At 43.1% G+C, this 16,468-nt stretch overlaps 1 protein-coding gene across 1 annotated transcript in view; it reads right to left on the bottom strand.

Annotated features, from left to right (window-relative positions):
• LOC137376696 (rho guanine nucleotide exchange factor 33-like) overlaps positions 1–16,468 on the bottom strand; it is a 75,169-nt gene that overhangs the window by 38,732 nt on the left and 19,969 nt on the right. The window contains exon 4 of the mRNA XM_068045671.1: positions 12,401–12,565. Coding sequence (XP_067901772.1) covers positions 12,401–12,565 — 165 coding nt within the window. The remainder of the gene's footprint in view (positions 1–12,400; positions 12,566–16,468) is intronic.

The raw sequence follows: 16,468 nt of genomic DNA, 5'->3' as shown, positions 1-16,468 counted from the left end.
TCCACTTAAATGCCCTTAAAGTTGGCGAATCTACTACTGCTGCAGGCAGGGCGTTCCACGCCCTTACTACTCTCTGAGTAAAGAAACTACCTCTCACATCTGTCCGATATCTATCACCCCTCAACATGAAGCTATGTCCCCTCGTGTTTGCCATCACCATCCGAGGAAAAAGACGCTCACTATCCACCCTATCTAACCCTCTGATTATCTTATATGTCTCTATTAAGTCACCTCTCCTCCTCCTTCTCTCCAACGAAAACAACCTCAAGTCCCTCAGCCTTTCCTCGTAAGACCTTCCCTCCATACCAGGCAACATCCTAGTAAATCTCCTCTGCACCCTTTCCATAGCTTCCACATCCTTCCTATAATGCGGTGACCAGAACTGCACGCAATACTCCAGGTGCGGTCTCACCAGAGTTTTGTACAGCTGCAGCATGACCTCGTGGCTCCGAAACTCGACCCCCCTACTAATAAAAGCTAACACACCATATGCCTTCTTAACAGCCCTATTAACCTGGTTAGCAACCTTCAGGGATTTATGCACCTGGACACCAAGATCTCTCTGTTCATCTACAGTACCAAGAATCCTCCCATTAGCCCAGTACTCTGCATTCCTGTTACTCCTTCCAAAGTGAATCACCTCACACTTTTCCGCATTAAACTCCATTTGCCATCTCTCAGCCCAGCTCTGCAGCCTATCTATGTCTCTCTGTACCCGACAACATCCTTCGGCACTATCCACAACTCCACCGACCTTAGTGTCATCTGCAAATTTACTAACCCACCCTTCTACACCCTCTTCCAGGTCATTTATAAAAATGTCCACCTTATAACAGTGTCTACAATTCAGAAGTACTTCATAGTCTTTAAGACTCCTGAGGTTGTGAAAGACGCTATATAAATGCAAGTTTGTTTGTTGGTTAGAATGCCAATAGTGGAGACTAGGTTAAATTGCAGAGGATTTGAGAAACAAAAGAAGTTTAATAGCTGGTTAAAGCTACACAGCTAGCGGCTTATCTACAGAATTGTCAGAGGTTTGTGTCATTTCATTGTTGGGACCAGGTGAGAAAGAGGTCTAGGGTTCCCTCTCAGCCTTCATCTGGTCTTACTGTAACAGGGTTTAATTTTAAACACACCATGTTTTTAGCTTCCCTTTGGTGAATCCTTGTTCACCGCTTTCCAATTATAAGGCAAGGAAACGAGCACAAACAGGCTCTCTTAGGTTTAAAGAAGAAAAGTGAAGTTTTATTAAACTTGAACTCTAATTTGGTTGACACCTACGGATACAAGACACGCCCATGCTAGCATGAATACGTGATACACATGTGCAAACAGAGACAGAAAAGAGCAGAAGAAAAATTAAAGTGGAAAAGTTTGAGGAAATATCCGAAGAGTTGTTGTTATGGTTCTTCGAGCTCATCGTAGAGTCCTTTTGTAGGTATATCTTGCTTTTTGTTGGGGCCCAGTATTATTCTTAAACCTTGTTCACTGTAGGTGATTTTTCTCTCTTGCGGTTCATAAGTCTTCAGTCAGTGTTTGCAGTTCCGTGAGAAAGAGATGGGAGCAGACAGGAGGGGCTGTGGTGAGCCAGCCAGGAGAGGTATTTTCAATCCACGGTCAAACAGCTTTCTCCCGGCTCTCAGTTCAAAACTCTGCAACAGCCAGTTAGTCATGTGACTAATTGGTCTGACCACGTCTGTTTGTGGATTGAATTGGAGCAGGGAATAGCTCCTTTGTCTACAAGCACTGTCTGTTAATATGCAAAAATGTCTTTCCAACCAGGGCCCTGGCAACCCCTTGTAACAGGCCTTCTCTTCTTCCCAGCAACAATTTGAAATTTAATGTCCATGTGGCAAAATTAATATGCCTCATTCTTGGCAGGTGGGGGCCTGCATGACACCTCCACATCCTAGGGAATGAAATGTGATTTGCAAAAAGGCGCATTTCATTAAAAGGATTGAGACAAAATATAAGATACAGCAAACTATGCATTTTTCTCATTCACTTCCATTCATTCATAAATCCTAAAACTTATTAAAATTGCCTGTCTTTTCTTGGTGTCCCAGTAAATAGGTGGTTCATTTTCTGGGGGAAGTTTTTCTTCAGTTTTCCCATTTCCATGACTGCCTAGGGTCTTTGTTCCTGTTGAGGTCTGACGAGGGGGTGAGGGGGGGGTTGCGGAGAGTTCGATATAATTAGCCCAGATAGGAATTTTTTCCAAGAGAGTCAGTAGTGGGTGGGTCTATCCTGAACTCTCCTTCAATGCTTTGCTGAGGCATGCAAAGGCTTTTGATTTCAGGGGATGGTTAGTTCCCTTTTTCTCTGACTGTGAGGGAGATTCTTTGTTAATCTTCACTTTGTTCTCTGGGACACTCCTGCCTGCAGGTATTTGTGCATCTACTGCACTCCCCTGCAGCACTTCAACTAGATGAGGCATCTCCCTCATGGTTTCTCTGCCCCCTAGAGGTCTTTCTTTGTCTCTGCAGGTTCCTGTAAATGCTATTAGCAACTCTGGTGGGGTGCTTCAAGTGTCTGCATTTACATAGGAGGATTTGGTTATAACCTTTCAACTTTTTTGGGGTTGGCTGACCGGAGAGTAGGGGTTTTCATTTGGGATTTCTCCCAGACTTCCTTTAACTTGCCCTCTTGGTCACTTTTTCCCCTTCCCTTTCTAAACATTTGCCAGCCTTCTGTCTGCCTGTCCCCTTTTGTTCTCGGCAGGGGTCCCTTACAGTTCACCAGCCCTCTGCTGGAGGGTCTTGCTAACACCGGTACAGGAATTAGGGGTGCAGGTTTCATTGTAAGTTGGGGTTTCCCTTCAACCTGGTACATGTGGTAACTCTTGCATTACTCCACCACATCTTTGTGGAGATTTGGCCAGTCAAACTGCTGTCTTATGCGGGCTATGGTCTTTTCTCCGCCAGCATGTACAGCAACTGTAGTCTCATGGGCCCTTCTTAATATTTCTCTCCGATACCTCTATCGGCACGACGAACTGGTGAAGTACTGTCCACTTCTTCCTCTGAGGTATGCGAGGAGAACTCCATTTCCTCATCAGTACCTCATTCTTTAAGTAGTTGCAATCAGGGACTCCCTCTGCTTTGCTTTCAGACTGGGCAGCCTATGCTAACTCTTGCAATACTGGGTCGGCTCGCTGAGCCTCAGCTAGGGAAAATCCATTTAATTCATTCCCTGGGTCTTCTAACTTTCCAAAGAAAGTCTCAGACAGGCAGACCTCATGGTCATGTGTCTGCAGTGCCAAAGCAGTCTTCTCTGGGAGAGCTGATTTGATCATGGCCTGATCCACTACACATTCAGGGAAACTGCAGGGGTCTGACTCCCGCCACTACCCTGTCTCTCTGACCTCCTGCGGTCTTTCTTTCACTACTGGGGGGGTGCTACCACCTTCACCCCCGCCAGATCATTACCTAGGAGCAGGTCAACCCCGTCCACAGGCAACCTAGGAACAATCCCTATGGTCACTGGTCCCGAAACTAGGTCACATTCCAGGTGCACCGTGTAGAGGTACAGGCATACGCTGCCCTCAAATACCATTCACCACCATTTTGGTGTTCACCGCACTCCCTGGGAGAAAGGTCAGGCCTTTTCCCAGTAAAAGGGATCTAGTGGCCCCTTTGTCCCTGAGAATTACTATGGGCTTGCTGGCCCCATCCAAGGGGTGTGGGGTTACTTTCCCTTCAGACACAAAACCCTGATAACCTTCAGGAATCCTATTAAATTTTCCTGTACTTACAGCTGTAAGCTTCCTGGGTCTCACTCTTACTGCAGTTACAGCAACAGCTTGTTCTGCTGTGCTTTCCATCAGGTTCCTGTCTTCACTGAGCGGGTATGCCCTGATTAACCCTACCAGTTTTCCCTTTAGTTTCCAGCAGTCAACCTTTAAACGTCCTGCTTTATTACAATGGAAGCACACAGGTCTCCAGGTCTCACTCTTGCTCATGGCACCTTCCTTTTTGGCTGGAGGAGGGCCCCCTGTGTCTCCCACCTTCCTTTCTCCCCCAGGACTGCCTGGGCTTCTATTGCCTTCCCACCCTTTGTCCCTTTCGGATTTGTGGTGGTGAATAGGAAAGGTTCTCCCCAGGGAAACTGACTTATAAATTAAAGCAAACTCATCAGCTAGAACTACCGTTTGCCAGGCTCTCTGAACCCGCTGCTCCTCCACATGGGTCTTTATGGAGAGTGGGAGAGAGTGTTTAAATTCCCCTAAATTACTTCTCAGAGATTCTCATAACTGAGCTTTACTTTAAGAGCTCTCAGCCACTGGTCAAAAGTCAGCTGCTTACTTCTTCCAAACCCCAGATAAGTTTGATTAGCTTGCTTCTTGAGGGTTCTAAACTTTTGGCGATAGGCTATGGGTACTAATTCATATACCCCAAGGATAGCATTTTTTGTCAGTTCATAATTTGATGAACTCTCATCTGGCAACAGGGAATAAACCCATGGGCTTTTCCAGTTAGTTTGCTTTGTACTAAAAGGGACCAAGTCATTTTAGCTGCCTTGCCCAGTTTCTCAAAAGACACAAAAAATTCTTCCACATCTTCCTCATTGAATTTTGGAATTAATTGAGCAAGTTTTAGCAATTTTTTACCCAGCCCTGAACTATGCTCTTCCATATTGGCCATGCTTTCACTGGGGTTACTCTGTCGCCCTCTAGTTAACTCAAGCCGCTTCAACTCTCTTTCTTCACATTCCTTCTGGAATATTCTTTCTCTCTCCCTCTCCCGCCTTTCATTTTCTTCATGTTCCTTCTGGAAGGTGCTCTCTTTCCCTCTCGCCTGTCTCTCTCTTTCCCTTTCCATGTCTGCTAATTCAAGCTTCCTTTGTTCCAATTGTATCTGTGCTAACAGTACCCTAACTGGGTCTGCTTCTAACCCTGTTCTGCTTCTTCAGATTCAAGGGAAAAATGGTTGGCCACTGGTCTTAGGAGTTCAGACTTCCTAGCCTTGCTACGTACAGTGATCCCACACTGCTCAGCCATTTTTCTCAACTCCTCCATAGACAGTGCTTTTAACCTATCCCAAGTTACTTCACCTTGGCTTGGAGAGCTACTAGCTTCAGTTGCAGACAGGTTAGCATTCAAGCACACACAACCACAAGAAAACCTGTTTTGAAACCGTGTTTTTATCTCCCCTTTGGTGAATCCTTGTTCACCGCTTTCCAATTATAAGGCAAAGAAATGAGCATAAACAGGCTTTCTTAGGTTTAAAGAAGAAAGGTGAAATTTGATTAAACTTAAATCTAATTCGTTTGACGCCTACCGATACACGACACGCCCATGCTAGCATGCATACGTGATACACAAATACAAATAGAGACAGAAAAGAGCAGAAGAAAAATTAAAGTGGAAAGGTTTGAGGAACTATCTGAAGAGTTGTTGTAACGGTTCTTCGAGCTCACCATGTAGTCCTTTTATAGGTAGAACTTGCTTTTCGTTGGGGCCCAGTATTATTCTTAAACCTTGTTCACTGTAGGAGACTTTTCTCTTTTGGGTTTCATGTGTCTTCAGTCAGTGTTTGGAGTTCCATGAGAAAGAGATGGGAGCAGACAAGCCAGCCAGGAGAGGTCTTTTCAATCCAGGAGCAAACAGCTTTCTCCCGGCTCTCAGTTCAAAACTCTGCAACAGTCAGTTAGTCTGTTTGTGGATTGAATTGGAGCAGGGAATAGCTCCTTTGTCTGCAAGCACTGTCTGGTAATATGAAAAAATGTCTTTCCAATCAGGGGCCTGGCAACCTGAGATTCAGGCTACTAGGCTAGATGGGATTGAGGTTCACAAGGAGGAGGTGTTATCAATTTTGGAAAGTATGAAAATAGATAAGTCCCCTGGGCCAGATGGGATTTATCCTAGGATTCTCTGGGAAGCTAGGGAGGAGATTGCAGAGCCTTTGTCCTTGATCTTTATGTCGTCATTGTCGACAGGAATAGTGCCGGAAGACTGGAGGATAGCAAATGTTGTCCCCTTGTTCAAGAAGGGGAGTAGAGACAGCCCTGGTAATTATAGACCTGTGAGCCTTACTTCGGTTGTGGGTAAAATGTTGGAAAAGGTTATAAGAGACAGGATTTATAATCATCTTGAAAAGAATAAGTTCATTAGCGATAGTCAGCACGGTTTTGTGACGGGTAGGTCGTGCCTCACAAACATTATTGAGTTTTCCGAGAGGGTGACCAAACAGGTGGATGAGGGTAAAGCAGTGGATGTGGTGTATATGGATTTCAGTAAGGCGTTTGATACCCCATGGTAGGCTATTGCAGAAAATACGGAAGTATGGCGTTGAAGGTGATTTAGAGCTTTGGATCAGAAATTGGCTAGCTGAAAGAAGACAGAGGGTGGTGGTTGATGGCAAATGTTCATCCTGGAGTTTAGTTACTAGTGGTGTACCGCAAGGATCTGTTTTGGGGCCACTGCTGTTTGTCATTTTTATAAATGACCTGGAAGAGGGTGTAGAAGGGTGGGTTAGTAAATTTGCGGATGACACTAAGGTCGGTGGAGTTGTGGATAGTGCCGAAGGATGTTGTAGGGTACAGAGGGACATAGGTAGGCTGCAGAGCTGGGCTGAGAGATGGCAAATGGAGTTTAATGCGGAAAAGTGCGAGGTGATTCACTTTGGAAGGAGTAACAGGAATGCAGAGTACTGGGCTAATGGGAAGATTCTTGGTAGTGTAGATGAACAGAGAGATCTTGGTGTCCAGGTGCATAAATCCCTGAAGGTTGCTACCCAGGTTAATAGGGCTGTTAAGAAGGCATATGGTGTGTTAGCTTTTATTAGTAGGGGGATCGAGTTTCGGAGCCACGAGGTCATGCTGCAGCTCTACAAAACTCTGGTGAGACCGCACCTGGAGTATTGCGTGCAGTTCTGGTCACCGCATTATAGGAAGGATGTGGAAGCTATGGAAAGGGTGCAGAGGAGATTTACTAGGATGTTGCCTGGTATGGAGGGAAGGTCTTACGAGGAAAGGCTGAGGGACTTGAGGTTGTTTTCGTTGGAGAGAAGGAGGAGGAGAGGTGACTTAATAGAGACATATAAGATAATCAGAGGGTTAGATAGGGTGGATAGTGAGAGTCTTTTTCCTCGGATGGTGATGGCAAACACGAGGGGACATAGCTTTAAGTTGAGGGGTGATAGATATAGGACAGATGTCAGAGGTAGTTTCTTTACTCAGAGAGTAGTAGGGGCGTGGAACGCCCTGCCTGCAACAGTAGTAGACTCGCCAACTTTAAGGGCATTTAAGTGGTCATTGGATAGACATATGGATGAAAATGGAATAGTGTAGGTCAGATGGTTTCACAGGTCGGCGCAACATCGAGGGCCGAAGGGCCTGTACTGCGCTGTAATGTTCTAAAAACAGGCCTTCTCTTCTTCCCAGCAGCAATTTGAAATTTAATGTCCATGTGGCAAAATTAATATGCCTCATTCTTGGCAGGTGGGGGCCTGCATGACATCATGCTCTTTAAAAATAGTGTTATCAGAGACATGGGAGTAGGTGGTTTACTCATTCTCTGTCTGGGAATAGTCTGGCATAAACAGAGAACTAAGAAGGAGAAAAATATATATTCAAAAAATACAGAAATAAGCATTCTGTAAAGTTGTAGGAATGTTTGAAGAATCAATACTGTTTTAGGAAGGAAGTAAATGTGGATAACTATAGCCTTATTTTCAATATGTGCAAAAGACAGTGATTCCATTCACTATACTATGATAGTTTTACAATGCAGATTAAGTCTTTGCATTGCTGGTCAACAAACAAAGCTGGAAAGTCTTTGGCAGTGACTTTCAAAAAGGATTGAATCAATAAACAAATTAAAAATTAGTCTGTATATATGTAAAAATAAAGCAATGAGATATAAATGTGAGTAACTTTCTCTGATTTATCAAGCTGCTTGACTAACATCCAGGCTTGGATGAGAAAAAATTTCATCCAGCTAAATATTGGGAAGACCAAAGCTATTGACTTAATTCCTTGAATCAAACTCTGTTCCCTAACCACTAGCTTCATCCCTCCCACTGGTCATTGTCTAGGTCTGAGCCAGACATTTGCAAGCTTGGCATCCTATTTGACCCCAAGTTGAGCTTCTGACCACATATCTGCTCCATCAAAACCGTTTACTTGCACATCTGTAACATTGCCCAACTCCACCCTGCCTCAGCTCATCTGCTGCGGATACCCTTATCCATACCTTTGTTACCTTTCGACCAAAAGGAATTAGACAGTTATTTGAAAAGGAAGAATGTGCAGGGTTACGGGGAGAAGGCAAGGGAATGGAACTGAGGGAGTTGCTCTTTCAGAGAGCTGGTGCGGACATGATGGGCTGAATGGCCTCCTTCTGCACTATAACAATTCTGTGATTCTGTGACTATTCTTATGATCTCCTGGCTGGCCTCCCATCTTCTACCCTCCATAAACATAAACTCATCCAAAACTCTGCTGCCCATTCCCTAATTCGCACCAAGACCCTTTCAGCCATCACCCTTATGCTTGCTCACGGTCTGGCAACACCTCAATTTAAAAATTCCCATTCTTGCTTTAAAATCTGGCCATGGTCTTGTCCTTCCCTATCTCTGTAATCTCCTTCAGCCCTACAATACTCAGTCATAGCTGCACTCCTCCAATTCTGACCTCCTGCGCATCCCTGATTTCAATCACTCCACCATTGCTAGCAGCGCCTTCAGCTGTCTAGATCCTTGGCATTACAAGACAACAAAGGAACAGGAATATACCATGATCTAATTGAATGGTGGAATAGACCCGAGGGGCTGAATAGCCTACTATTTTCCTTCCTATGTTCCTATATCAACAAATCTTGTAATTCTGCCTGCATAATGATTATTTCAAAAACTTTTCCCAAATGAACAGTGGAAAAATAAATGTTTGATTGTTTCTACATCCTGATTACGTAATGCATAACAACTGAGTTCATAATTATGTGTAGAGATCAGAAAGTTACTGGATGCCTGGCTGAATTGTGAGTTTGTAAGTGAGTTTCCTTTATTTTAATTTGAAACAGGGGATTCTTTTGTGATGTGATAGGTCACAAAGGAGTCAAGTAATGTGAAAGGGATCTACAGAGTGAAAACATTATTACAAAATGAGCAGGTAACCTTTATTTATTGGTATCAGCTCCTGCCTCAAAGTTAAAATTCGCATCCTAGTATTCAAATCCCCCTCCGCGAACTCAGCATTCTTCCAACTCTGGCATCTTGTGCATCCCTGACCACCTTCACCCCACCATTGGCAGCCACGCCTTCAACCAAATAGACCCTAAGTTTTAAAATTCCCTCTGTAAACCTATTTGCTCCTCTACCTCTCTCTCTTTCTTTAAGACGCTCTTTAAATCCTACCTCTTTGACCAAACATTTAGTCACCTGTCCTAATATCTCTTTATATAGCTTAGTGTCAAATTTTACCTGATACCTGTGAAGTGCCTTAGGAAGTTTTACTATGTTAAATGTGCAAGTTGTTATTGTATTTTACTTACAGATTTAAACAAAATATATTCACGATCAAGGACTAGATTATAATGTCCATTACCATAGCACTGAGAGTTTTGATGACAGCATTGGTTGGCTTGAGACTGACTGATTCCCTCTAGGCATTTCTGAATAACTAAAAAGGCACTTGATCAGGATCATGATGAATCATATGGAACTGTAAGTCTAGGTAACTTTCTACTGCAGAACATAGTGCTTTTACCATGCAAAAAACTCTGAGGAGGAGAAGGCTTACAGAGCTTAACAATGAACAATGTTTTTCACATTGTGCTGGGAAGCCTAGAAGACTGATTCCAGATCACGAATCTGTGGTAGGGGAAAGTTTGGAATCTTTTAATTAAAACTGTAATTACTAAATATCAAGACAAAGGGATCATTAGAAAAAGCCAGGCATCAGTTGGGTTAAGAAGGATTTTTTTTTAGCAGTAAATTATGATCTGGAATGCACTGAAATTATGGTGGAAACTGACTCAGTGGGGACTTTCATCAACAACAACTTGCATTTATATAGCACCTTTAATGTAATAAAATATCGCAAGGCAATTTACAAGCATTATCAAATAAAATTTGACACAGAGCCACATAAGGAGATATTAAGATAGATGACCAAAACCTTGGTCAAAGAGTTAGGTTTTAATGAGCATTTTAAAGGAGGAAGGAGAGGTGGAGACATTTAGGGAAGGAATTCCAGAGCTTGGGGCCTTAGCAGCTGAAGACACAGCCACCAATGGTGGAGCGATTAAAATCAAGAATGCTCAAGAGGCCAGAATTGGTGGAACACAGAGATCTCGGGTGTGGGGGAGTGGGCTTTAAGTCTGGAGATCACAGACAGGGAGGGGCAAGGCCATAAAGGGATTTGAAAATAAGGATGAGAATTTTAAAATTGAGGAGTTCCTTAATGTAAATCAGTGAGCACAGGGGAAATGGGTGAGTGGGACATGGCAGCAGAGTTTAGGATGACCTCAAGTTTGTGGAGGGTAGAACTAGGGAGGCCAGCTGGGAATAGTCTAGTCTGGAATTAATAAACGCATGGATGAGGATTTCAGCTTTAGATAAGTTAAGACAGGGTGGAGTCGGGTGATGTTACAGAGGTGGAAATAGACAGCCTTAATGCGATATGTGGTAGGAAACTCATCTCGGGATCAAATATAATACCAAGGTTGCAAATAGACTGGCTCAGCCTCATACAGGGAGAGTGATGGAGTCGGTGGCTAGGAAACAAAGTTTGCGATGGGACCTGAAGACAATGGCTTCGGTCTTCCCAATATTTAGTTGAAGGAAATTTCTGCTCATCCAGGACTTGATATTGGACCACCAGTTTGACAGTTTAGAGACAATGGAGGGCTCAAGAGAAGTGAAGGTGAGTTAGAGCTGGGTATCATCAGCGTACATGTGGAAATTGATGCTGTGTTGTGGATGATATAGCTGAGGGGGCAGCTGGTAATTAAGAATTGGAAGGGGCCAAGGATAGATCCTTTGGGGACACCAAAGGTAAAGGTACGGGAGCAGGAAAATAAGCCATTGCAGGTAATTCTCTGGCTGCAACTGGATAGTTAAGAATGGAGCCAGGTGAGTGCAATCCCATGCAGCTAGATGATGGCGGAGAGACATTGGAGCAGAATTTCGTGGTCAACAGTGTTGAAGCTGCAGACAGGTCAAGAAGGATGAGGTGGGAAAATTTACCTTTTCACTAGTTAAAACAAAGGGGATTGTGGGGTGATTCAATAGATATTTAAAATTATAAAGAGATAAGACAGAATGATTGAGGAGTACTTAGATACAACAACAACCTGCATTTATATAGTGCCTTTAATGTAATAAAATATCCCAGGGCACTTCACATGGGAGATTTGCAAATAAAATTTAATACCAAGTCACACAAGATATCAGTGCAGGTGGCCAAAAGGTTGGTGAAAGAGGTTTTAAGGAGCATCTTAAAGGAGGAAAGGTTTGGGGTGAGAATTCCGGAGTTTAGGGCCTAGGCAGCTGCAGGCATGGCTGCCAATAGTGGAACAACGAAAGTCAGGGACTTTTTTTATTCTTTCACGAGATATGGGCTACTCTGACTAGACCAGCATTTATTGCCCATCACTAATTGCCCTTGAGAAAGCTGCCTTGTTGAATTGCTCAATTCAAGGAGGCGGCTCATCACCTTCTCAGGGCAATTAGAGGCCAGAATTGGAGGAACGCAGAGATCTCGGAGGCTTTCAGGACTAAAGGAGGTTATAGGGATTGGGAAGGGTAAGGCGATGGAGGGATTTGAAAACCAGGATGAAAATTTTCAAATCAAGGCATTTTCAAACCAGGAGCCAATGTAGGTCAGTGAGCACATGGATGAAGGGTGAACAAGATGATGCATAAGGATATGGGCAGCAGATGTAGGATGAGTTCAAACTTACAGAGGGTACAAGGTGGGGTGGCCAACCAGGATAACACTGGAATAATCGAGACTACAGGTAACAAAGGCATAGAAAGGAGTTTCAGCAGTAGATGAGCTGCAGCAGGGATGGAGATGCATTGATGTTGCAGGGGTGGAAGTCAGGGGTCTTGGTGATGGAAAGAATATAGGACACAAAATTAAACATATGAGATTTTGAACAGAGGGCAGGAGAAATATTCTTACACAGAGTGTTGAGGCTGTTGAATGCCAGAGTTGACAATTGAAACAGAGACCAAGCTGTTTAAGAATAGATTAGATAGTTGGTTGAAGAAAAGCAAACAATGGGCAGATGGAATTGGGGTTATTGCTTGTGTGGAGGATAAGCACCAACATATTAATTTAGAATTGATGAGCAATTCTATCACTATGGCCAGCAGTAATGCTGTAGCTGCAGAATCTTCTTCAGGAAAAATTGGGCAGAATTTCTTTTGACATGGTAGAAAAATTTACCCACCTGAAATGTGCTGACTGTGTCTTTAAACTGCTTCAGCTTTTCTTGCCATTCTAGTTCAAAAGTCTGAATGCTTTCTTTCAGCAAGTGTTTGGCACCCTCAATTCTGGCCAGTGCTTGCATGGCTCCCATGAATTCAGCTTTCAACTCAACTACCAAAGCCTGCAACTAAACAACACTGAATAAGATAAGCACAGAAAACACATTATGCAATTCCACCAATAACTCCAGAGACTTAAGCACATAATCTAAGCTGACACATCAGTGCAGTACTGAGGTAGTGCTGCACTGCTGGAGGTGCTCTATTTCGAATGAGACATTAAACCGAGATAGTCTGCATTGGACATAAAAGATCCCATGACACAAATGTGACAAAGAGCAGGAGAGTTCTACCCAGTGTCCTCACTTTCCACCCCACCAGCCTCCACATCTAAAGGATCATTCTCCACCATTTCTGCCATGTCCAGCGTGATGCCACTACCAAACGCATCTTCCCCTCCCCTCCCGTCAGCATTCCGAAGAGATCATTCCCTTCGCGACACCCTGGTCCACTCCTCCATTACCCCCGACACCTCATCCCCTTCCCACGGCACCTTCCCATGCATCGCAGGAGGTGTAATACCTGCCTTTTTACCTCCTTTCTCCTCACTATCCAACGCTCCAAATGCTCCTTTCAGATGAAGCAGCGATTTACTTGTAATTCTTTCAATTTAGTGTACTGTATTCGCTGCTCACAATGTGGTCTCCTCTACATTGGGGAGATCCAATGCAGATTGGGTGACTGCTTTGCAGAACACCTCCGCTCAGTCTGAAAACATGACCCCAAGCTTCCTGTCGCTTGCCATTTCAACACAACCCCCTGCTCTCATGCCCACATCTCCGTCCTGGGTTTGCTGCAGTGCTTCAGTGAACATCAACGCAAGCTCGAGGAACAGCATCTCATTTACTGATTAGGCACACTGCAGCCTGCTGGACTAAACATTGAGTTCAATAATTTCAAACATGACTGGCCCCCCTTTCTTCTTTCTCTTTTTCTTTTTTCTTTTTAATTTATTTTAGTTTGTTTCATCATTCATTTTTTTTCTTTAACCGTGTGCCTGCCCACTTTTTTTTTCATGTTTGTGCTTTTGGCCAGGACTGTTCATTATTCGGTCATTTAACACCCTCTCTGCACTAATGCTTGTCTTTCAGCACACCATTAACACACCCTTTGCCTTTGCTCCATGACCTCCTGGTCAGTTATTCTCTGTGACCCTCTGTCCTATCAACACCTTCCCTTTTGTTATCTTTTGCCCCACCCCTGCTTTATTTGCTTAAAACCTATTACATTTCTAACCTTTGCCAGTTCTGATGAAAGGTCACTGATCTGAAATGTTAACTCTGCTTCTCTCTCCACAGATGCTGCCAGATCTGCTGAGTATTTCCAGCATTTTTTGTTTTTATTTCAGATTTCCAGCATCTGCAGTATTTTACTTTTATATTATTGTCTTGATCTATATATATCCCTCAGTCAATATCACAATAAACAAATTATCTGGTTGTCATCACATTGCCAGTTATGGCACCTTGCTGTGTGTAAACTGGCTGCAATATTTCCTACATTGCAATAGTAACAACATTTCAAAAGTACCTCATTGGCTGTAGGTCAAGAAAGACACTATATAAATGCAAGTTTTTTTTCTTTTTGTAGTTTCTAGCTTGTTTGACACTCAAATCCAAAACAGAGAGTGGAAAGTGTGAAAGGGCTGTAGTTTAATCACCAAGGATGCACTTTACATAATTATTTATTTGCTAATTATCTATTAATTACCATAATGAATCTTCCAGCATGTTTGATACTGCGCACAACTCATTCTTGGCTGACCTCCCATCTTCCACCCTACTTAAGCTCATCCAAAACTCTACTGCCCCATTCTAACTTGCACCTTGTCCCATTCACCCATCAGTCCAGTGCTTGCTGACCAACATTGGCTCCCAGTTGAGCAATGCTTCGATTTTAAAATTCTCATCTTTATTTTCATATCCCTCCATGGCCTCACCCCTCCATATCTCTGTAACCTCCTTCTGCCTTGCAACCCTCTGAGATATCCGCACTCCACCAATTTAGACATCTTGTGCATCCTTGATTTTAATCCCTGCACATTGGCGGCTGTGCCTTCAGCTACCTAGGCCCTAAGCTCTGGAACTTCCCTCCCTACACCTCTCCATCTCTGTACCTCTTTTAAGATGTTCCTTCATTATGTGACCAATCGTTTGGTCATCTGCCCTAACATCTCCTTATGTGGTTCCATGTCAAAATTCTTTTGATAATGTGAAGCACCTTGGGCCATTTTACTACTTTAAAGGCACTATATAAATGGAAGTTGTTGCTGTTGCAATAGAGAATCTCAATTGATTTAAAGCATACAGATACCCCTTGGATTTCTCTATGCCAGTATGAGACAGGTTAGAAAATTCATTGCATTCAATTAATCATAAGATGATTCTGGTACTCCTGCACCATGGAATAATATACATGCTTCCTTTGTCTATATTTTACCAAATCATGTGAACTGGATCCTATCTAACTGAAAGAAAGAATTTGCATTTATATAGTGCCTTTCTTGACCTCAGAATGTCCCAAAGTGCTTTACAGCCAATGAAGTACCTTTGAAGTGTGATCACTGTTGTAACGTAGGAAACACAACAGCCAACTTGCACACAGGAAGGTCCCATTATCAACAATGACCAGATAATCTGTTTTAGTGTTGTTGGTTGAGGGATAAATGTTGTCCAGGGAACTGAGAGGTGAGAGTGATATCAAACAAGCCAAGGCTGACAGCTGGGATGAGATTGAACTGATTTTCATCCCTTTGCATTCTGGAAGAGTGTTGATAAAACAATTCTGCTTAAAAATGTTGCCTCTGTCAGGAACTCCACATTGCACAGTACTCCACATCTTTCAAAAAATGTTTTTTTTTCCCATTAAAACAAAACACTTAGTTATGTCTGATCTTGAAGGTCAATTCAGATAGTTAAATTCATATTTTTAAAAAATCCATTCAGCTTTAATGCAGATTGACTTCACTTCTGCCTATCCCTCTCCTTGAGAATTCCTGAGTAATGTAGCACATTGAGAGAAATTGAGCTGCTGGCTTGCAACCAGCCCCATGCCTTCAGCCACTATTTGTGCCAGACATGGCTCAGTGGTAACATTCTCATCTATGATTCAGAATCAGAATCATAAGATTCTGCTGCAAGTCTCACTCCAGAGACAGGAGCACAAATCTAGGCTGATTTTGCAGTACTCTGAGTACTGCACTATTGGAGTTGCCTTCTTTTGGTTGAGATGTTAAACAAGACTTGTCTGCTCTTTTGGGTGGACAAAAGATCCCAAGGCCCTATTTTGAAAAATAGTACAGGAGTTCTCTCTGCTATGCCTGGCCAATATTTATCCTTCAGCCAGCACCATTAAAAACAGTTTAGCTGGTCATTATCACATTGCTGTTTGTGGGACCTTGCGGTGAGCAATATGGCTGCCGTATTTCCTTCATTACAACAGTGACTACACTTCAAAAGTATTTCATTGCCTGTAAAGTGCTTTGGACATCCTGAGGTTGCAAAAGGTGTTATATAAATCTAAGCCATTTTTCTTTTTAGTAGGAGGTGTGTGACTTCTGGCCTTATTTACCTGCTTGGCTACTTTTAGTGATTTGTGTATCTGTGCCCCAGATCCCTCTGTTGCTCTACCCTCTTCAGACACTTATTTTTCAAGAAGTATGTGATCTTGTTATTCTTCCTACCAAGTTGTATCACCTCACACTTACCTACATTTAAGTTCATTAGTCAATTACATTCTGCAAGTTTATTAATGTCTTCCTATATTTTGTTGCAGTCCTCCTCTGTATTAACTATACCCCCCAATTTGGTGTCGTCCACAAATTTTGTAATTGTGCTTCCGATTCTCGAATGTAAGTGGTGTCAACACCAATCCTGTGGAACACCACCTCCTATATTTTGCCAATCTAAGTAAATACCTTTAACTCCTGCTTTCTGTTTTCTGTTTATGGCCAGTTTGCTACCCATTCTGCT

This window comes from Heterodontus francisci, chromosome 13, assembly GCF_036365525.1.
Source record: "Heterodontus francisci isolate sHetFra1 chromosome 13, sHetFra1.hap1, whole genome shotgun sequence".
NCBI classification, from domain to species: Eukaryota; Metazoa; Chordata; class Chondrichthyes; order Heterodontiformes; family Heterodontidae; genus Heterodontus; species Heterodontus francisci.
Note: the sequence above shows the minus strand (reverse complement) of the source record. Positions and strands in the feature narration are given on the sequence as shown.